Source organism: Staurois parvus, unplaced genomic scaffold (genome assembly GCF_062004578.1).
Source record: "Staurois parvus isolate SC_StPar_1 unplaced genomic scaffold, SC_StPar_1.0 ptg001667l, whole genome shotgun sequence".
NCBI lineage: Eukaryota > Metazoa > Chordata > Amphibia > Anura > Ranidae > Staurois > Staurois parvus.
The window spans coordinates 327,811-349,780 of record NW_028319463.1 but is presented as its reverse complement, the minus strand read 5'-3'; the positions used below and the strand labels follow the sequence as shown (position 1 = coordinate 349,780).

Here is a 21,970-nt window from a genome sequence, read left to right as displayed (position 1 = left end):
GACCATTCTTCCAGAAGCACATTTGTCAGGTCAGGCACTGATGTCGGGGGAGGAGTCCTGGCTCAACTCTAATTCATCCCAAAGGTGTTCAACCCCATATAACACCTTTGGGATGAATTAGAGCGGAGATTGCAACCAAATATATTTATTAAAATATATTTTGAAATATATTGAATACGGCTAAAATTGTAGCATTTCAAATATTTATCAATATATTTGGGGAGAATATTTTTAAAATATATTTCAGATATATTCTTCTTCCATATGGGAATGCATGCGTGTGTTGGGGTGAACTGCAGGGCTGGCGCATTGCCTTCTACTGAACAGGGAACCATTCACAAGGAATGAATGGCACATGATAATGAATGGCACCGCAATGGGCATTACTTGTGTTGTGGTCACATGGGGAAAACATGCAGTTTACAGCGACTCGAAGACATGAACAGGTCCTCCGTGTTTCATGAAAAAGCACAAATCTTTAAAAAACTTCATAACCGTGTGCAAAGTCAAATCCCAACCTCCTCCCAGCCGCCCGCTGTTTGTTGCCAAATTTGGCATACAAGGCCCCCCATCGCTGGCTCAATGCTGCTAAAGTCATGTATTTGGGCCGGTCGCAGTACTTGCATCTAAATAATAGGACTTGGGGGATTAATCAGCGAAGTTTCTGGTGTTTCATGGTGGGGTCACATTCATCAAAATGACAAAGACTTACATTCAGTGCTCTTCAGAGGCGTTCAATGCTGACAGCGAATCCTCCGGGGGTCTATTTCTCAGCTAACACGCGCTTCCAGGAGAGCTATTTGTAAACTTGACTGGGTGACAGTTTATGGGGGGGGGGGGTGGGGTTTGACATATTTAAATATGATCAAATAAAAGCATAAATTAAAATAAAAACTGAATTTAAAATAAAACTACAACTCATTTCCATATTTCAAAGGGTTTTTTTTCACGTTTAAGTGGCCCACACACAGAGGTTGAGGCTGTGTTTTCATCCGAGCTGCTGTTGTCGCCAGTCCTTCATATCTGCGGGGAATCATCCACGGGGCAGATGATACAGCATTTATGTGTCAGAGATTCAAAATCTGAAGGGGGAAGGGGGGGAGAGGTTGGGAACAGGGGTGTATTTACCACAAGGCAAAGAAGGCATTTGCCTAGGGTGGCATTTTTCAGGGGGGCAGCAAGAAGGGGCTGAAGAAGGGACACACTCAGCATCAGGTGCAATCCGAGAGAGGCTGTGGGCTGCTTGACGGTACATGCAGAGCCCGATTCTCATTCCCGAGGATGTCCGTAGCGGTGAAAGTGAGTGTCTTTCTCTTGCCTGGCGGAGAAAGGCAGTGTATGGGAGGCAATGGTAGTGGAAGGCTCTCCCAGGTGGGGGGGGGGGGGCAGGGGTGTTGTTGGCCAACGTCTCAGGCTGTCTCCTCCATGAGGGTGGGGGGGTGGCGTTGGTCTGTGTCAGGCTCCCTCTACTGGAAGGGGGGGGGGGGTCCATTTTTGTGTTGCCTAGGGCAGTACAAAACATACATACACCACTGGTTGGGAAGGGAGGTGTCCAAAGGCTTGAATTTATTTGTGGAAATGTTGCCTAAGTGTAGGGCTGCTGTTAGAAACCAAGGGGTCCCATATAGCCAACCTGACAGCCCACCCCCAAGAAAAGATGCTTCAGTTATGAATGAACACAGTGAGTGATTTGTACTGATCACTCGTTGTGTTCATTCAGGAAAGGAAGGGGCTGGTAAATGTGACATATCTACTGGACCCCTCCCCCACTCTCCATCCTGAAGGATCCTATTGTGTGCTTGCAGCTGCCGGTGGGAAGAAATCAAGAGAAGCCGTCAGCACTGCGGGGATGGGGGGCCTGGGTAGGAGGGGGAAACGTATGGTGCAGCAGTATGGAGGGTGATGGGTGCAGCAGCAAGGGGCGGGGGGCAGTTACTGGAACCAATCCCCTGTATGGCTCTCTCTGCAGCAGCTGAAAGCCAGCGGGAGGGAGAGGAGAAGAAGCCAGCTTTCAGCTGCTGCAGGAAGAGCCATACAGGCCCCCCGCAGCACTGCGGGGATGGGGGGCCTGGGTAGCAGGGGGAAACATATGGTGCTGCAGTATGGAGGGTGATAGGTGTACCGTGGGGGCAATTACTGGAACCGATCCCCTGTATGGCTCTCTCTGCAGCAGCTGAAGGCCAGCGGGAGGGAGAGCAGAAGAACCCAGCTTTCAGCTGCTGCAGGGAAAGCCATACAGGGGATCGGTTCCAGTAAGTGGTCACCCTCCCTGCCTACATCTGATTCATCCCGGTGCCTGGGCCCCTCTGCTGGCCTGGGCCCTTTACAGAAGGACTGCTGGTACCCCCTTATCCACGGCCCTGCCCAAGTGTGTTTGAAACTGGAAACGCAATAAATCTGGTTTCACACCTGTCGCAGTGACCCCCTGTGTTCAGGGTGCAGAGGAAAGCCGCTCACACGGAACACTGGCAGGAAGAAGGTCGGGAGTCACCGGAGCAGCACCCGGAAGATCATGATTCTCACTGTAGGCCGTGCATACTGCAGTATTTCATAGCATTACCAAACGCCCTCTGATGTCGGCTAAAGATACTCCGAGCCAAGCTGGCCAAAGTTTGCAAAAAATATCATTCCTGGGATTGCGCATTAAACATGTCATAATGGCGGATCACTTCCATGCGATTCCCGGTACCGGGAGGGTGCATATGTGTTTAGATCATAGATGACTTATGATGAAGGAAACCTTGAGGCCTCGTCCACACTGGCATCAGAAGGCGTTTAGGGCGTGTTTTTCAGCTCCCCGTCATGCACACGTCAGGGGCCCATCAGTGCCATAGGAGTGTTGGATTCTTTAGTTTCAGCATTCAAATTTTTTTCACGGGTGAGCCTTACTGAGAATACAAAGGCTGCCAGCAGGGCCGTGGATAAGGGGGTACCACCAGTCCTCCTGTACGGGGCCCAGGCCAGCAGGGGGGCCCAGGCAGCTATGTGAACCGGGTGTGGGCTGGGAGGCTGATCGGCACAGTGAGGGCGCTAAAACCGATCCCCTGTATGGGTCTCCCTGCAGCAGCTGAAAGCTGGATTCTTCTCTCCCTCCTGCTGGCTTTCAGCTGCTGCATAGAGACCCATACAGGGGATCGGTTTTAGTAATTGCCCCTCCCCCCGCAGCGCACCCGTCACCCTCTCTGTGCACCATACATTTCCCTCTGCTGCTCAGACCCCCCTCCCCGCAGTGCTGCCGGCTTCCTTCCTCTCCTTCCCACCGCCAGCTGCAAGCACACAATAGGATCCTTCAGGATGGAGAGTTGGGGAAGGGTCCGGTAAATATGTCACATTTATCAGCCCCTTCCTTCCCTGAATGAACACAATGAGTGATCGGTAACAATCACTCACTGTGTTCATTCATAACCGAAGCATAGTAAACTGTGTTTTTGGGGGGGCCTTGTCAGGTTGGCTGTATAGGGCCCTGTGGTTCCTAACAGCAGCCCTGGCTGCCAGTGCTGACCACATTCTGACAACGAGGACAACAGGCTTGCAAGGCTGGGAATGACTGGTTTTTGTGTCTTCCATGGGGCCCCCCTGCAGTCTGGGGCCCCAGGCAACCATTATTAGTGCACCAATGTTGTTCCTGTCTCCGGTAGTGCCTGATGCATTTATACCGAGCCGTGCGTTTGCTGTCAATACTCCGGTTGCCGGCTCGCCAAGATATACCCGGCCATTGCCATACCTGTGGTTGTGCACAGTCGGGGCCACTAGGCCGGGGTCATTACAGGAGGCCTGCCGGTATTTTTAGCCGGAGAGCGGCGCAGTGTGAGCCGGGGAAGGACGCGGCTGAGAGAGCAGGAAAATGAATCTGTCAGTGAGCTGCCAGCAGGGAGATAATTGGGGGAGTCGGGCCCCGTGCGGTGACAGAACACCTGGTCTATTATAACCTCAGGAATCTCATTCAGGTCCATTATTACTGAAACAACGGGACTCTCTGATAGGAGAATACCGGAGACAAAAAATCCAGCTCAGCTTTCGGCTGCCAATAGTGACCTTCGCATCACCCGAATACCCCGACCTTTTATATTCCTGATCTGTGCCGGCTGTACCAGGTCCCGGTATGAAGAAGTCTTCTGTTCTCTTTGTGTTGCTTCCTTTGTGTGAAATCACCCGTTTCCTGCCAGTCCCTCTGCTTTCCTATTTTTAAACTGACCACACTAGGCATGAGAGCTCATCCATCTCAGTGTGGTCAGTTTTCTGGCTGTGCTGGGAGAAGAGCCTGCCTGTCCTCCAATGGTCAGACTTGTACGCCTTCCCCCTGCACAGCCATTCACTGGAAAGATCAGTGTACTGCTTTTTCCTTGCTTCCTGCTGACACCCCCCTCTTCCCCCCATGCTGATCAGTACTGTCATTGCCTGCATCTCACAGCATTATGTGAAACAAAAACATTCCTGGTATCCCTTTAGGCGTGCATGCTCAAACAACTGATGAGAAGATTGCACAGCTAAGGTCTGCCACACCAAGTGGCCAGCAGGGAGGAGCATGCACATCTAAAGGGATACCAGTCTCGTCCATCAATCATTTTGTTCCTGAGCATTATGTGAAAGAAAACATCCCCAGCATCCCTTTAGTTGTGCATGCCCAAGCAACTGATCAGCAGATTGTGAAAAAGTATACCTTATGGCGCCTTTTTAAGCTGTGGATGGAAGGAAAAAGATCGCCCCACCGGGAGCATGAGTCAGAGCGATTCCAGTGTCAGCCAATACAAGTGAAGGGATGGATGCTGCTCAACCGACCCCAGGAGTCCAATGTTGAGGGATGGCCTCAGCTGCTGTTCTGGCCACGCCTCCTGATGCGTTTCTCTCCACCCATAGAGGCTTGGTCAACAAGGTAGCTACCTCGGTGACCAAGCCCCTGGTGGGTGAGGGTAAACACATCAGAGGGTGTGGCCTGATCAGCAGATTGTGAAAAAGTATACCTTATGGCGCCTTTCCAAGCTGTGGATGGAAGGAAAAAGATTGCCCCACCGGGAGCATGAGTCTGAGCGATTACAGTGTCAGCCAATACAAGTGAAGGGATAGATGCTGCTCAACTGACCCCAGGAGTCCAATGTTGAGGGATGGCCTCAGCTGCTGTTCTGGCCACGCCTGCTGACGAGTTTCTCTCCACCCACAGAGGCTTGGACAACAAGATAGCTACCTCGGTGACCAAGCCCCTGGTGGGTGGGGTGAAACACATCAGAGTGTGTGGCCTGATCAGCAGATTGCCCAGCTAACGTTTGCAGTACTGTCACATGCCTGTGTATTGAGCCTGACGTGAAGAGGCAGGCCTCCCGTACAACTCCGGCTCGAGGACCCCTGATGGTGGGGCAGCGGTCGCAGGGGCGCGGTGGGGTTTGAGTGCCTGTGATCAGTCCAGTAGTAGCCGATAGGCAGGTGAGCCGCAGGGCAGGCTGAAGGCAGGAAGCAGGACCGGGATGCAGCCGTGCAGGATGGATGGATCACAGAGTAGGTATGAAGATGCAGGGTCAGACGAGCCGGGTTCAGTAGCAATCGGGCAGATCATTCATAGACGGCAGGAGAAAGCGTAGTCAGGTCACGGGGCAGGTCAGCAGCAGAAGATCAATCAGACAGGAGTGGGAGGCAGAAGAGGAATCCAAGGCAAGCCAGAGGTCAGGGCAGGTAGCAGACAAATGGAGGTCAGAAGTGAGCTGGTTCGGTATCAGGAGTCCAGCACAGGAATCAGGAACACAAGCAGGGATAAGACCAAACGGCAATGAGACATTACTTCAGCCAGTTTAAATAGTCCCTTTTGGCGCCAGTATTAGTGACAGGCGCGCACCTGAATGCATGAGTGCGCATGCGCGTGCGTGATCGTGTGCACCTGTGCCCAAACACCCAAACATCTGCCCTGTTCATTATAGTTCTGCTCATGCGCATATTTGTGCACCGCGGATCTTCGCCTGCATTATGGGCAGGCCTTTCCTGACATGTACCCAGTGGCCAGCAGGGAGGAGCATGTAAATCTAAAGGGATGCCAGAAATAGGTTCTTTCATGTAATGCTCTTTAAGGTCTGTGTTAGGGTGTTGTCACTTTTACAAGAGCTTGGCAGCCCCTCCCATCAAACTCAGAGCAAGGACCAGCAGACAGACCCAGTGATGAACTCACTGGGAGATAAAAAAAAAGGTATTTTAATTGCATGTTGATTGGGGAGAAGGGGGGAAACAAGGGAAGATATTCTATGCATACATTGAACTTCAGCTGCAACTCTTAACAGAGGAAGTGGTGTCACCCTCCTACCGTCTATGATTTACAGAAGTGGTTGTCAGGTATATACATATTTAAACCTTGTCTTACTTTTATGTATTCCCCCTTTAAATGAGACATTTCATGGTGTTCTGCTATAAAAAGCCTTGTGCTACCTCCGCTGTGATCTATGCCGCCGTCTCGGTTCCTCTACCTGCAGCTCCAAAGTGTATCAGACGCTCAGTCACCATAGTTAGATCAGCAGCTTGTCGGAGCAGGACCGGCTTGTCGGAGCAGGACCGGCTTGTCGGAGCAGGACCGGCTTGGTGGAGCAGGACCGGCTTGTCGGAGCAGGACCGGCTTGGTGGAGCAGGACCGGCTTGTCGGAGCAGGACCGGCTTGGAGGAGCAGGACCAGCTTGTCGGAGCAGGACCGGCTTGGTGGAGCAGGACCGGCTTGTCGGAGCAGGACCGGCTTGTCGGAGCAGGACCGGCTTGTCGGAGCAGGACCGGCTTGTCGGAGCAGGACCGGCTTGGTGGAGCAGGACCGGTTTGGTGGAGCAGGACCGGCTTGTCGGAGAAGGACCGCTTGGTGGAGCAGGACCGGCTTGGTGGAGCAGGACCGGCTTGGTAGAGCAGGACTGGCTTGGTGGAGCAGGACCGGCTTGTCGGAGCAGGACCGGCTTGTCGGAGCAGGACCGGCTTGTCGGAGAAGGACCGGCTTGGTGGAGCAGGACCGGCTTGGTGGAGCAGGACCGGCTTGTCGGAGCAGGACCGGCTTGTCGGAGAAGGACCGGCTTGGTGGAGCAGGACCGGCTTGGTGGAGCAGGACCGGCTTGTCGGAGAAGGACCGGCTTGGTGGAGCAGGACCGGCTTGGCGGAGCAGGACCGCTTGTCGGAGCAGGACCGGCATGGTGGAGCAGGACCGGCTTTGTGGAGCAGGACCGGCTTGGTGGAGCAGGACCGGCTTGTCGGAGAAGGACCGGCTTGGTGGAGCAGGACCGGCTTGGTGGAGCAGGACCGGCTTGTCGGAGCAGGACCGGCTTGTCGGAGCAGGACCGGCTTGGTGGAGCAGGACCGGCTTGTTGGAGAAGGACCGGCTTGGTGGAGCAGGACCGGCTTTGTGGAGCAGGACCGGCTTGGTGGAGCAGGACCGGCTTGTCGGAGAAGGACCGGCTTGGTGGAGCAGGACCGGCTTGGTGGAGCAGGACCGGCTTGGTGGAGCAGGACCGGCTTGTCGGAGAAGGACCGGCTTGGTGGAGCAGGACCGGCTTGTCGGAGAAGGACCGGCTTGGTGGAGCAGGACCGGCTTGGTGGAGCAGGACCGCTTGGTGGAGCAGTATATATACTGTCACATTTATAGTAACCGCTACTAAGTGATCCATTTACGTCTCCGACACTGCAGGCTGCCTGGGAACTTCTGTAAAGGAAACAGAATAGCAAGGTGCTGGGAGTAGGAAAAATGGAAGAAGTTTATTAAACAAACAACGTATCACTTACATGATAAAACACCGCGTGCAGCTCACTGTGCAGAGAGACATGCGTGTCGGCATGGCCAGGGAAGATCATGAGAATTGCCACAAAGCCACGCCCTGAACCCGCCAAGGAGGAAGAGGGCGGCGGTGCGCATGGCAGCTCTCGTGGCGCAGCTGTAGACAGAAATAGACAGCAACTTGTTTTGAGAGCACCACCCACTTTATCAGGTCGCCTGCGGCTTGACAAAGGGGGTGGTGCTCTCGAAACATGTTGACGCTTGGAGGCGGATCTAGCCTATCTGATTTGGGGGTGTAGAAAAAAAAGTCAGGAGGCATATTGTCAGCACTGTGTGTGGGAGTCACTGACAGTCTGTCACAGTGTCATGACCTGGGAAACATTACTATGGTATAGATCATTAGATTAGGGGGATTAAACCACCCCTGTGCCCCCTTACACCAGATGTCCTATCAGAGTGCCCTCTATATATCAGGAGTCCTCAGCAGAGTCCTTCTTTACATCAAGTGTCCCCATCAGAGAGCCTCCTTACATCAAGTGTCACCATCAGAGTGCCCCTTACATCAAGTGTCACCATTGGAGTACCCTCATCAGAGTGCCCCTTACATAAAGGGACCCCATAAGAGTCCCCTTACATCAGTTTGCCCATCAGAGTGCCCCTTACATCAAGTGACCCCATCAGAGTGTCCCCATCAGAGTGCCCCTTACATCAAGTGACCCCATCAGAGTGCCCCTTACATCAAGTGCCACCATCAGAGTGCCCTTACATAAAGGGACCCCATCAGAGCCCCCCTGACATCCAGTGTCCCCATCAGAGTGCCCCTTTACATCCAGTCTCCCCATCAGAGTGCCCTTACATTAGTGTCCCCATCAGAGTTCGGACTGGAAGGGGGGAAAGTGTCCGGACAGGAAGGTGGGGGGGGGGGGAAGTGTCCGGACTGGAAGGGGGGGGGAGTGTCAAAATGGAAGGGGGGGAAAGTGTCCAGACTGGAAGGGGGGGAAGGGTCCGGACTGGAAGGGGGGAAAGGGTCCGGACTGGAAGGGAGGGGAAAGTGTCCGGACTAGAAGGGGGGGAAAGTGTCCGGACTGGAAGGGGGGGGGAAGTGTCCGGACTGGAAGGGGGGGGAGTGTCCAAAATGGAAGGGGGGGAAAGTGTCCGGACTGGAAAGGGGGGGGAAGGTGTCCGGACTGGAAGGGGGGGGAAGTGTCCGAACTGGAAGGGGGGGAAAGTGTCCGGACTGGAAGGGGGGGAAAGTGTCCGGACTGGAAGGGGGGGGGGAAAGTGACCGGACTGGAAGGGGGGAAAGTGTCCGTACTGGAAGGGGGGAAAGTGTCCGGACTGGATGGGGGTGAAAGTGTCCGGACTGGAAGGGGGTGAAAGTGTCCGGACTGGAAGGAGGGGGGGTGTCCGGACTGGAAGGGGGGGGTGTCCGGACTGGAAGGGGGGGAAAGTGTCCGGACTGGAAAGGGGGGGGTGTATGGACTGGAAGGGGGGGAAAGTGTCCGTACTGGAAGGGGGGAAAGTGTCCGGACTGGAAGGGGGGAAAGTGTCCGGACTGGAAGGGGGGGAAAGTGTCCGTACTGGAAGGGGGGGAAGGGTCCGTACTGGAAGGGGGGAAGGGTCCGGACTGGAAGGGGGGAAAGGGTCCGGACTGGAAGGGGGGAAAGTGTCCGGACTGGAAGGGGGGGGGGGGGAAGTGTCCGGACTGGAAGGGGGGGAGTGTCCAAAATGGAAGGGGGGAAAGTGTCCGGACTGGAAAGGGGGGGGAAGGTGTCCAGACTGAAAGGGGGGGAAGTGTCTGGACTGGAAGGGGGGGGAAGTGTCCGGACTGGAAGGGGGGGAAAGTGTCCGGACTGGAAGGGGGGGGGGAAGTGTCCGGACTGGAAGGGGGGGGAAGTGTCCGGACTGGAAGGGGGGGAAAGTGTCCGGACTGGAAGGAGGGGGGTGTCCGGACTGGAAGGGGGGGGTGTCCGGACTGGAAGGGGGGAAAGTGTCCGGACTGGAAGGGGGGGTGTCCGGACTGGAAGGGGGGGGTGTCCGGACTGGAAGGGGGGGAAAGTGTCTGGACTGGAAGGGGGGGAAAGTGTCCGGACTGGAAGGAGGGGAAAGTGTCCGGACTGGAAGGGGGGGAAAGTGTCCGGACTGGAAGGGGGGGTGTCCGGACTGGAAGGGGGGGAAAGTGTCCGGACTGGAAGTTGTTAAACGATTGAAATAAATGTAATTTTTTTTTTATTTCTCTCATTATTATTGGCACCTATAAAGTCCCGATCATCTTCTTTTTTCAGGGAGGAGTTCGTTCTCCTCCTCTTTATCTCCCATTGCCTCCCTCCTCCCTCCTTCCTCCTCCCTCCTCCCTCCTCCCCTCCTCCCGCCTCCCTCCTTCCTCCTCCCCTCCTCCCGCCTCCCTCCCTCCTCCCTCCTCCCTCCTTCCTCCTCCCTCCCTCCCGTTGCCTCCCTCCTTCCTCCTCCCCTCCTCCCGCCTCCCTCCTCCCCTCCTCCCTCCTTCCTCCTCCCTCCTCCCTCCTTCCTCCTCCCCTCCTCCCTCCTCCCGCCTCCCTCCTCCCTCCTCCCTCCTCCCCTCCTCCCTCCTTCCTCCTCCCTCCTCCCGTTGCCTCCCTCCTTCCTCCTCCCTCCTCCCTCCTCCCCTCCTCCCTCCTTCCTCCTCCCTCCTCCCCTCCCCCTCCTCCCGCCTCCCTCCTCCCTCCTCCCTCCTCCCTTCTCCTGCATCACATTTCATCGATTTTATTCTAATTGATATTTTATATAATTTTTACGTTATTTGGGTATAAAATGTATTGATAAGGAAACATTTGATACAAGGGGAATCCGTGCCCCTCCTTAGACATGCATGTTGGCGGCCTGCATGTAATGGAACCAGGTAGTCCGGTCTCCTCCTCCCTCCTTTAGATGGGCATGCTCCTCCCTGCTGGCCACTGGGTGCCATCTGCTGACTCTGCAATCTGTATAATCTGATCTCCCTGGTATTCAGCTGTTATCTGAGTCTCCAGTAACGAGCTGCTCCTGTTAGTCCTCTGCATTGGATAGATATGACATTCGAAATATGAAATGTCCGAGTTACCGGCTTAGAAACCTTATTAATGGACACAATAAATAGAAAAAAATATATATTATTATTATTATACAGGATTTATGGTGCCAACAGTGTGCACAGCGCTGTACAATATAAGGGGGGCGGTACAATTACAATACATTTCAGTACAGAAGGAATAGGAGGGCCCGGCTCGCGGAGCTTACAATCTAAATACACACACATACACCTGCCAACCACTTCTGTGATTCATAGACATGTAAGGGGGTGACACCACTTTTCATTGAGTGCAATGTATTCCTAGAATATCTTCCCTTGTTCCTCCCTCTCCCCAGTCATCATGCAATTAAAATGTTTACATCAAATATTTTAGTTTTCAAGAAATACCTTTTCTGAGCCTGGCGAGGTCTTCACTGGGTCTGTCTGCCGGGCTTTGCTCTGAGTTTGGTGGGAGGGGCTGCCAAGCTCTTGTAAAAGTGACCACACCCTGCCTCAGATCTTATTTAAAGAGCATTATGTGAAAGAACCTATTCCTGGCATCCCTTTAGATGTGCATGCTCCTCCCTGCTGGTCAATGGTTGGACTTTAGCTGTGCGATCTGCTGAGTCTGCAACCTGTGTAATCTGATCTCCCTGATAGTCAACTGTTATCTGAGTCTCCAGAAAGGGCTGCTCCTATTAGTCCTCTGCATATGATAGCTATGACATTTGCAAATATGAAATGTCATTGTTACCGGCTTAGAAACCTTATTAATGGACACAATAAATATGAAAAAATAGAATATATATATATATATATATATATACCTGTCAACCACTTCTGTGATTCATAGACATGTAAGAGGGCGACAGCACTTTTAATTGAGTGCAATGAATTCATAGAATATCTTCCCCCTCTCCCCAGTCATCATGCATATGTATATGAAAGAACGTATTCCTGGCATCCCTTTAGATGTGCATGCTCCTCCCTGCCGGTCAATGGTTGGACTTTAGCTGTGCAATCTGCTGACTCTGCAACCTGTATAATCTGATCTCACTGATATTCGACTGTTACTTGAGTCTCCAGAAAAGAGCTGCTCCTATTAGCCCTCTGCATATGATAGATGTGACATTCGCAAATTTCTAGTTGCTTAGAAACCGTATTAATGGACATAATAAATGAGTAAAAAGAAACATTATATAACCTTGGAAATGCCTGCCGGGTGATCACTGTTGTGTGTCTGTTTGTTCTCAGGTCTCTGGGTTGCATCCTCTATGAGCTGTGTACTTTCAGACGTGTCTTTGACTGTCCCAGATGGATCAAACTGGTATCGAGGATTGTCAATGATCCGTGTCCCAACCTTCCCTCCATATATTCTGCAGAGCTCAATGATATTCTACAAAGGTGAGACAAGAGGTTATATTATGGAAGATCATTTTGTGACTAGTGGAGAGAAACTGAATCTTTAACATGTAAAGTGGGGCAGTACAGAAAGCCATTTGCTTTTACCAATCAAGTTAGTAATGCTGAGTAATCAGCAGTGGCAAATGGAAAGATTTGTGCCTATTATTATTATACAGGATTTACACAGCAGCAACAGTTTGTGCAGCACTTTACAGTATGTAGGGGCAGAACAGTTACAATACAGAAGGAATAGGAGCAGGGGCAGACTGACAACTCATGGGGCCCCCGGGCAATAGGGGATCAAGGGGCCCCTGTGTCCTTGCCCAAACTCAAAAAAGCCTATGAAAAAGGTACCAGGGGCATCTCATGGGGCCCCCTACTGACCCCGGGCCCTCGAGCAGTGCCCAAGTTTCCAAATGGTCAGTCTGCCCCTGAATAGGAGGGCCTGGCTCATGGAGCTTACAATCTAAATGTTTACTTAAAGTGCATCTATACTGAAGAACAAAAATGTAACATATTGCAGCTTACCAGTCCTTGAATGCGGTGGCTGCAAAAGTTCTCTTTCAGCCTTTTTCTCTCTCATCTTTACATGGCAATCCTGCCGGTAACATACTTCCTGTCCTAGGGTGACAACACTCACTCAATGTATCTATGGAAGAGCAGGGGTGTCACCAGGGCGGAACTGACCATTTGGAAACTCAGGCACTGCCCGAGGGCCCGGGGTCAGTAGAGGGCCCCATGAGATGCCCCTGGTACCTTTTTCATAGGCTTTTTTGAGTTTGGCCAAGGACACAGGGGCCCCATGATCCCCTATTGCCCGGGGGCCCCATGAGTTGTCAGTCCGCCCCTGGGTGTCACTTTAGGACAGGATGTGATTGAGGACTCCAAAACTCATCCTTGCTCCTTTTCTCCATAACATGGGGGGAGGGGGGTGCTGTAGTCTACAGAGAGAGGAATTTGCACAGATAACAGGAATTTGCACATGTTAAGTACAGCAATATGACATTGCGGGGAACTAGGAACAAGTTGCCATGTTTCATGCTATGTCAGAACTTACTCGTGACATGAGTCATGAGTAAGCGCTGACATAGCGCGAAACACGTCAGCTTAGTCCCCACAGTGTCATGTTGCTGTAATTTGGTGCTTTTACATTTTCTGTAATTTGGTGCTTTTACATTTCCAATAAAGATGGAAGTTTCTGGAGTGCAGCTGTCCAGGCCTTTGGATTGTTGCATATATACAGTGAGGAACAGAAGTATTTGAACCCCCTGCGACTCTGCATGTTCCCCCACTTCTCCATCATGGAGGGTCTGACATTCACATTGCAGGGGATTCCCACTCTGAGGACAGAATTCAGGAGATCACATTGTATGATTTGTAAAGAATGTATTTGTCTCGCTCGGCTGAACAGAAGTATTTGAACCCCTGAGAAGATCCGTGTTAATATTTGGTACAGAAGCCTTTGTCTGCAATTACAGAGGTCAGACGGTTCCTGTAGTCCTTGGCCAGGTTTGCACTGCAACAGGGATTTTGGCCGACTCCTCCACACCGATCTCCTCTAGATCTGTCAGGTTTCGGGGCTGTCGCTGAGCAACACGGAGTTTCAGCTCCCTCCAAAGATGTTCTATTGGATTTAGGTGTGGAGACTGGCTAGGCCACTCCAGAACCTTGATATGCTTCTTACGGGGCCACTCCTTGGTTCTCCTGGCTGTGTGCTTCGGGTTGTTGTCATGTTGGAAGACCCAGCCACGACCCGTCTTCAATGCTCTGACTGAGGGAAGGAGGTTGTTGCTGAAAATCTCACAATAAATGGCCCCATTCATCTTCTCCTTAATACAGTGCAGTCGTCCTGTCCCCTTCGCAGAAAAGCACCCCCAAAGCATGATGTTACCACCCCCATGCTTCACAGTAGGGATGGTGTTCTTGGGATGCAACTCATCCTTCTTTTTCCTCCAAACACGACGAGTGAAATTTAGACCATAAAGTTCTCCTTTAGTCTCCTCTGACCACATGACTTTCTCCCATGCCTCCTCTGGGTCATCCAGATGGTCATTGGGAACCTTCAGACGGGCCTGGACATGTGATGACTTGAGCCGGGGAACCTTCAGACGGGCCTGGACATGTGATGACTTGAGCCGGGGAACCTTCAGACGGGCCTGGACATGTGATGACTGGAGCAGGGGAACCTTCAGACGGGCCTGGACATGTGATGACTGGAGCAGGGGAACCTTCAGACGGGCCTGGACATGTGATGACTGGAGCAGGGGAACCTTCAGACGGGCCTGGACATGTGATGACTGGAGCAGGGGAACCTTCAGACGGGCCTGGACATGTGATGACTGGAGCAGGGGAACCTTCCATGCAATGCATGATTGGAAACCATGACGGCGTAGTGTTCTACCGACAGTGACCTGTGAAACTGTGGTCCCAGCTCTCTTCATGTCATTGAGCAGCTCCTCCCTTGTAGTTCTGGGCTGATTCCTCACCTTTCTTCTCATCAGTGATACCCCACGAGGGAACATCTTGCATGGAGCCCCAGTCCGAGGGAGACTGACCGTCGTCTTTAGCCTCTTCCATTTTCTAACAATTGCTCCAAGAGTTGATCTATTTTCACCAAGCTGCTTGGCAATTGCCCCGTAGCCCTTTCCAGCCTTTTGGAGGTCCACAGTTTTGTCTCTGGTGTCTTTTGACAGCTCTTTGGTCTTGCCCATGGTAGTAGTTGGCGTCTGACTGACTGTGGGGTGGACAGGTGTCTTTATAGAGCTCAGACAGGTGCTACTAAGTGAGATGAATGAGTGGAGTAGAGGGGGGCTTTATAAAGGCGCAGTAACAGGTCTTTGAGAGCCAGAATTCTTGCTGTTTCTCAGGGGTTCAAATACTTCTGTTCAGCCGTGCGAGACAAATACATTCTTTACAAATCATACAATGTGATCTCCTGAATTCTGTCCTCAGAGTGGGAATCCCCTGCAATGTGATCTCCTGAATTCTGTCCTCAGAGTGGGAATCCCCTGCAATGTGATCTCCTGAATTCTGTCCTCAGAGTGGGAATCCCCTCCAATGTGAATGTCAGACCCTCCATGATGGAGAAGTGGGAGAACGTGCAGAATCGCAGGGGGTTCAAATACTTCTGTTCCTCACTGTAAAGTAGAAAAAATGCCACCCTGATCTAATATAATGAAATGACCTGATATTATCTCCGTCTCACTTCTGGTTAAGTGTGGATTATAAACCCAAAAATACTTAAGAAAGCAAAATGGCAGTTAGTCAACAAAAGTTAGTGTAAAATCTGCCTGAAGATGGTTTGTAATTCATTCTATGCGGAGTCATTTATCACCACATCTGTGAATGCAATATTATATTTATTTGTTCTCATGGATCGTGGAAAAGGTAGACACGGACACGGACATGGACACGGACACGGACACGGACACGGACACGGTGAACATCCTTCAATCATGTTATAAATACAAAGAATTAAAAATAAAGAACCGTTCGGCGTCTTCAATTTAGCTGCATGGGCAATGAGTAATCAATATGAGGCTGTAAAAATTGGATTGTTCCCTAGAGCCCCTGTCAGTTTTTTACTGCAAAGTGAATACATAATTGAGGCGCCGCAGCATAATATTCAAGTCCAGACAGAAGTGTATTCCAGTGACAGATCATTTTCAAAGCCAACACGTTTCAGGGGCTGTACCTTTATCAAGGCTTGGGAAAAGAACACATAGGATTCTCTTTCAAATGCCGCTTTATCCATCAACATACCCCCTTAGACCTAGTCTGTCTGGACGGTATGCTCACCTGATGACTTGGCAGTGTTCACAGGCAGCTTTACTCTTTATTAGGACACAGAAGTTGAATCCAACAAAATTACAGGCGATGCTTTTCCAGTCTTGTGAAGACAACGACTTTCCTGAGCTCTGTCTCTGTGGAGAACTGAGGGCTCGTTCACACTTGACTTTATTTCTAACTCTTCCCTATAGCGTTTGACAGGCATTAGAGAGGCGTTTGGGAAGCTTTTTTAACGCTCCCCAAACGCTCCCCAAACGCTCCCCAAACGCCCTATGTGCGGTTTTGAGGCACTTGATAGGCGTTTTCCAAGCATTAAAACCGCACCACAAATGCCTATAATGAAGTTAAATGGTATTAACGCTCCGCAACCGTGTCACAACTGCACCGCAAACGCCTGCCAGGCATTTGCAGAGCGGCACCATAGACTTGAATGGGAGGCTTCAACTCCTCCTGACTGGACACGAGGCGTCAGTTTTGCCACGACGCTAACGCTTCAGTGTGAACAGCTCTGTGTGCTGCCATGTGCAGAATTTTCATAGACATTTGAGAAGCGTTAAAAACGCTTCCCAAACACCTGTCTGACGCCTGCTGACAAAGCTAGTGTGAACGGAGCCTAACACCAACTGATGGAACATGAAAGAAGGGGGAGAAAGTGTAGGTAGAACTAAACTAACTAGCACTAAATATAAGGGAGAGACAGAGGAAGATCCCAAAATCACCTAGTAAACAAGTTGTAGTAGCCAGAAACTACCTCTAGATGTCAACAGAAAACTGATAACCTAATGCAGTTCTATAAAATGTATATAAAAGTGGCGTAGAACACGTGGACTCATTAATCAGCCTATGGTCGGGCGTTACTAAAGTGGGGTAAGTTTACACAGCATCCGTTAGCAGTTGGTTCAAGCAGGTTTACAGTGTTGTCTGTGTCCTGCTGGGGAGATTCATCCTCTATATGTGTCCTGGAGACCATCGTTATATTGAAGATAATGGTGGGAAACTCCTCGAAATGTGTAAGTCACATCAAATGCAAAAGGGGTCTTCCAGCTCTACAGGATATTCGTTGTGGATCTGGAGACAGTCGCTTCTTGGTTCTTCTTTGAGTGAAGGAGATTGAGTGTATTAAGATCTTTCAGTCGGCCGCCTGGTAACGTGCAGCTGAGATTGTACGGCGTGAATTGAGGTGGAGATTGACTCAAGCCTCCTGGGATGTGTGACATCAGGTTCTTGGGAAGGCTTTGGACTGTTGGGGGATGTCATACTTACCAAGGTGGGAAATTCAGACCCACTGAAAAGGTACTTTTAAAAAAAAAAAAAAAAAATCATGGAAAGGTCCACATTAAAGATCCTACAGATATACACTATATTGCCTAAAGTATTGTCCCCGCCCTCCAAATCATGTGATTCAGGTGTTCCAATCCCCTCCAAATCATGTGATTCAGGTGTTCCAATCCCCTCCATATCATGTGATTCAGGTGTTCCAATCCCCTGCATGGACACAGGCAGGGGCGGACTGACCATTTGGAAACTCGGGCCCGGGGTCATTAGGGGGTCCCATGAGATGCCCCTGATACCTTTTTCATAGGCTTTTTTGAGTTTGGGCAAGGACACAGGGGCCCCATGATCCCCTATTGCCCGGGGGCCCCATGAGTTGTCAGTCCGCCCCTGGACACAGGTGGATACAATCAAGCCCCTAGGCATGAAGTCTGCTTCTACAAACATTGGTGAAAGAATGGGTCGCTCTCAGGAGCTCAGTGACTCCAAGCGTGGTCCCGTGATAGGTGGCCACCTGGGCAATAAGTCCATCCGTGACATTTCCTGGCTACTAAATATTCCACGCTGAACTGTTAGTGGGATTATAACAAAGTGGAAGCAACTGGGAACAACAGCAACTCAGCCACCAAGTGGTAGGCCACGTCACATGACAGGGCGGGGTCAGCGCATGCTGAAGTGCACAGTGCGCAGAAGTCGCCAACTGTCTGCAGAGTCAATAGCTAAAGACCTCCAAACTTGGTGTGGCCTTCAGATGAGCCCAACAACAGTGCGTAGAGAGCTTCATGGAATGGGTTTCCATGGCCGAGCAGCTGCATCCAAGCCTTCCATCACCAAGTGCAATGCAAAGTGTCGGATGCCGTGGCGTAAAGCACGCCGCCACTGAACTCTAGAGCAGAGGAGACGTGTTCTCTGGAGTGACCAATCACGCTTCTCTGTCTTGCAATCCGATGGACATGTCTGGGTTTGGCGGTGGCCAGGAGAACGGTACTTGCCTGACTGCATTGTGCCAAGTGTAAAGTTTGATGGAGGGGGGATTATGGTGTGGGGGTGTTTTTCAGTAGTTGGGCTTGGCCACCTAGTTCCAGTGAAGGGAACTCTTAAGGCAACATTTTGGACAATTTCATGCTCCCAACTTTGTGGGAAGAGTTTGGGGATGGCCCCTTCCTGTTCCAACATGACTGCCCACCAGTGCACAAAGCAAGGTCCATAAAGACATGGAGCAGCCAGTTTGGGGTGGAGGAACTTGACTGTCCTGCACAGAGTCCTGACCTCAACCCCATAGAACACCTTTGGGATGAATTAGAGCGGAGACTGCGAGCCAGGCCTCCTCCCCCAACATCAGTGCCTGACCTGACAAATGTGCTTCTGGAAGAATGGTCCAACCTTCCCATAGACACCCTCCTAAACCTTGTGGACGGCCTTCCCAGAAGAGTTGAAGCTGTTATAGCTGCAAAGGGCGGGGCCAACTCAATATTGAACCCTACGGACTAAGACTGGGGGGCCATTAAAGGTCATGTGTGTGGAAAGGGCGGGGCCAACTCAATATTGAACCCTACGGACTAAGACTGGGAGGCCATTACAGGTCATGTGTGTGGAAAGGGCAGGGCCAACTCAATATTGAACCCTACGGACTAAGACTGGGGGGCCATTAAAGGTCATGTGCGTGGAAAGGCAGGTGGTCCAATACTTTTGGTAATATAATGTATCTACTTTCAGACTTTTCTTTTTTAGTTTTGGGTGGAGAAGTAGGTAATGGTTGATTTTCAGGCAAAAATCACTTTTTTAAAGGAAGTCTGCCACGAAAGACTTTCTCACAGGAGTCCTTGAAGTCACAATTCTTGACCTGCATGCTTGTTCCCAGCATTGACTCAGAAGCAAATGAAAGTTAAGAGACTAGAATTGTAGAAGAGATCAGCAATGGCAGACTCCATGTTCCTCCTAGTACAGGATTCTCCTGAATACACAATTTGCCGTGGAGTAAAGGAAATTTTTGTATGCTGAACCTGCGTACTTGCGGGATGGGGCAGCTTGACTCTCTCTTGCTGAACGCGGCAGCCTATTCCTGGGCCTGAGACACTGAGTGCAGAACCGGATCGCCCGGAGCGTTGCCTTAGGGACCTTCTCGCATCCTCTTAGAGATGTGTGTATGGCGAGCCCATGAGAGCTTCCCCAGAGCCTTGCAATTTTCCAAAAACATCCCAGGAGCGAAGCAGCAGGCATCGCCGCTGACGGAAGGAGATACGGACAGCGGCAGCCTCATTACCGAGCCCAAAGCACCCAATGCAGGCTGACTAGTCATCCCGCCAACATGCAGAGCATTCTAAAACGAGGGGGAGGACTCGCCGCATTGCTAATTTAAGCACTGGGCTGAAGGGACACCGTCTCCAGCCTGACAGACCCGGGAAAAGTAGGTCGCAGCCAAGCACTTGGAAAAGCTAGGAAATGTAATAGGCTGCAGGTGATGTGAGAGGTGGGTGAGGAACTTTGAAGTGACAGACGGCGGTGCAGTACAATGCTTCACAAAGTCACTTCATCTCAGCAACTTTTGAGGAGCCTGTCTACCGTAAGCAGCAGAGAGAGACTTTTAATGCGGTCCGAGGCATTACGGAGCAGAACGCAAGGAACCGCTGAGCCATGAGGCACAAAAATGAAGAACTACAGGAATCAAGTGAAAGAATTCAACAATTATCCAGCAACGCCGCAGCTGTGCCAAAATCAGAAAGATCACTCAGTGCATCTGACAGCTCGGTTAAAAATGAAAAATGATAAAAATGGATATTCAGGCAGACAGTGCGCTCAGAAACTCATTTCTTTATAGTTTTACCAAGGACTTTTTTTTTAAGAGAATAGGTGCAGGTTGTCCTCCTTTCTGAGTCACTCCTTGTCTCTGCCCCTTACCCACCTCTGAGCACCATCCCTTGGTTCCACCCCCTACCCACCTCTGAAATTGTCCCGTGGTTCCACAACCTACCCACCGCTGAGCACTGTCACTTGGTTCTATCCCCTACCCACCTCTGAGCACTGTCACTTGGTTCCATCCCCTACCCACCTCTGAGCACTGTCCATTGGTTCCACCTCTGAGCACCGTTTCTTGGTTCTACCCCCCACCCACCACTGAGCACTGTCCCTTGGTTTCACCCCCTACCCACCTCTGAGCACTGTCTATTGGTTCCATCCCCTACCCACCTCTGAGCACTGTCGATTGGTTTCACCCCCTTCCCACCTCTGAGCACTGTCTCTTGGTTCCACCCCCTACCCACCTCTGATCACTGTCCCTTGGTTTCACCCCCTACCCACCTCTGATTACGGTCTCTTGGTTCCACCCCCTACCCACCTCCGATCACTGTCCCTTGGTTCCACACCCTACCCACATCTGAAATTGTCCATTGGTTCCACCCGCTACCTACCTCTGGGCACTATCCCTTGGTTCCACATCCTACCCACTTCTCAAATTGTCCATTGGTTCCACCCGCTACCTACCTCTGGGCACTATTCCTTGGTTCCACCCTCTACCAACCTCTGAGCACCGTCCCTTGGTTCTACCCCCTTCCCACCTCTGAGCACTGTCCCTTGGTTCCACCCCATACCCACCTCTGAGCACTGTCCCTTGGTTCCTCCCCTACCCACCTCTGAGCACTGTCCCTTGGCTTCACCCTCTACCAACCTCTGAGCACTGTCCCTTGGTTCCACCCCCTACCCACCTCTGAGCACTGTCCCTTGGTTCCACCCCCTACCCAACTCTGAGCACTGCCCGTTGATTCCACCCCCTACCCATACATGCGTACGGCTGGCACCAAGGAGTTATGGCAGGGAGGTCTCACTGTTGGAGCATCCAAGACATGTAAGAAGCCAAAGGCTGACTCAAGGCATAGGACACCATCTTTAACGCAGTACTTCTGGGTGGACTGACCCTTTAACACCAGTGGGTACTTGGAGTTTTATGTGGATAAGCCCCACTTCAGTAAAGCATATTTGGGAAGTCTAGGACTCAGAGCAATCCCTTCCACTGGTCACTCTTCCTTTGTCATAGCCATCGCCGATCCGATGATCCAAGCTGCGTTGCCATGCAGTATTTATAGCCGATCTACGCTGTCTGGAATTTCCTGCCGCCGTAATCAGCAGCCTGAGGATCGCTCCTTCACTTGTTCTAATTGTCACATCTTTTTTTTTTGTTCCCTTTTATGTGGGTGATGTTTTTTTTTTTGTTCCCATCTCAGTGGTGCTCAAGAGAAAACAGATGATCAGAGCAGCGCCTGGCCCAGTTTTTGCGTTGTGCCACTTTTGAAGGCGATGTGACACCTCCCTTTAAATCCATCGCATTGACACAATGTTCTGCACCCTTTAATGTGGCGGAGTGCAAGCAGGAGATAGCGGGCTGCGTGTTATCTGGCCTGTTATACCGGTCACACTCTCTGCTATTATCTACATACGTGTGGGGGGAGATCACGGAGAACGCTGCAACAAGATCTAAGGTCTTTGGAAGATCCAGAATCCTTCTGTTTTCAGTATTTCAGTATTTTAGGTTTGGATCGACCAGCAGAAGAGACAACGGCGTACCGTTGGAGAGTTTTCCTCACTCCCACGCAGGGGCTAAAACATCTGATTATTGGATAATAGAAATACAGAGTCGGGTTTATATGGAAGCAGATTTACAGCGCCGTAACCCCCGTCTCATCTGAGGATAGCAGTGCAAACCTTTGTAGCCCTCTCCTAGTATAGAGTCGGCTGCTAGGCAGGGCTGTGGATGAGAGGGTACC

At 51.3% G+C, this 21,970-nt stretch overlaps 1 protein-coding gene across 1 annotated transcript in view; it reads left to right on the top strand.

The window, feature by feature from the left end:
- The window catches only part of LOC149434822 (serine/threonine-protein kinase Nek11-like), a 202,083-nt gene that overhangs the window by 39,871 nt on the left and 140,242 nt on the right, over positions 1 to 21,970 (top strand). The window contains exon 6 of the mRNA XM_089663332.1: positions 12,003 to 12,152. Within this exon, the coding sequence (XP_089519458.1) occupies positions 12,003 to 12,152 (150 nt within the window). The remainder of the gene's footprint in view (positions 1 to 12,002; positions 12,153 to 21,970) is intronic.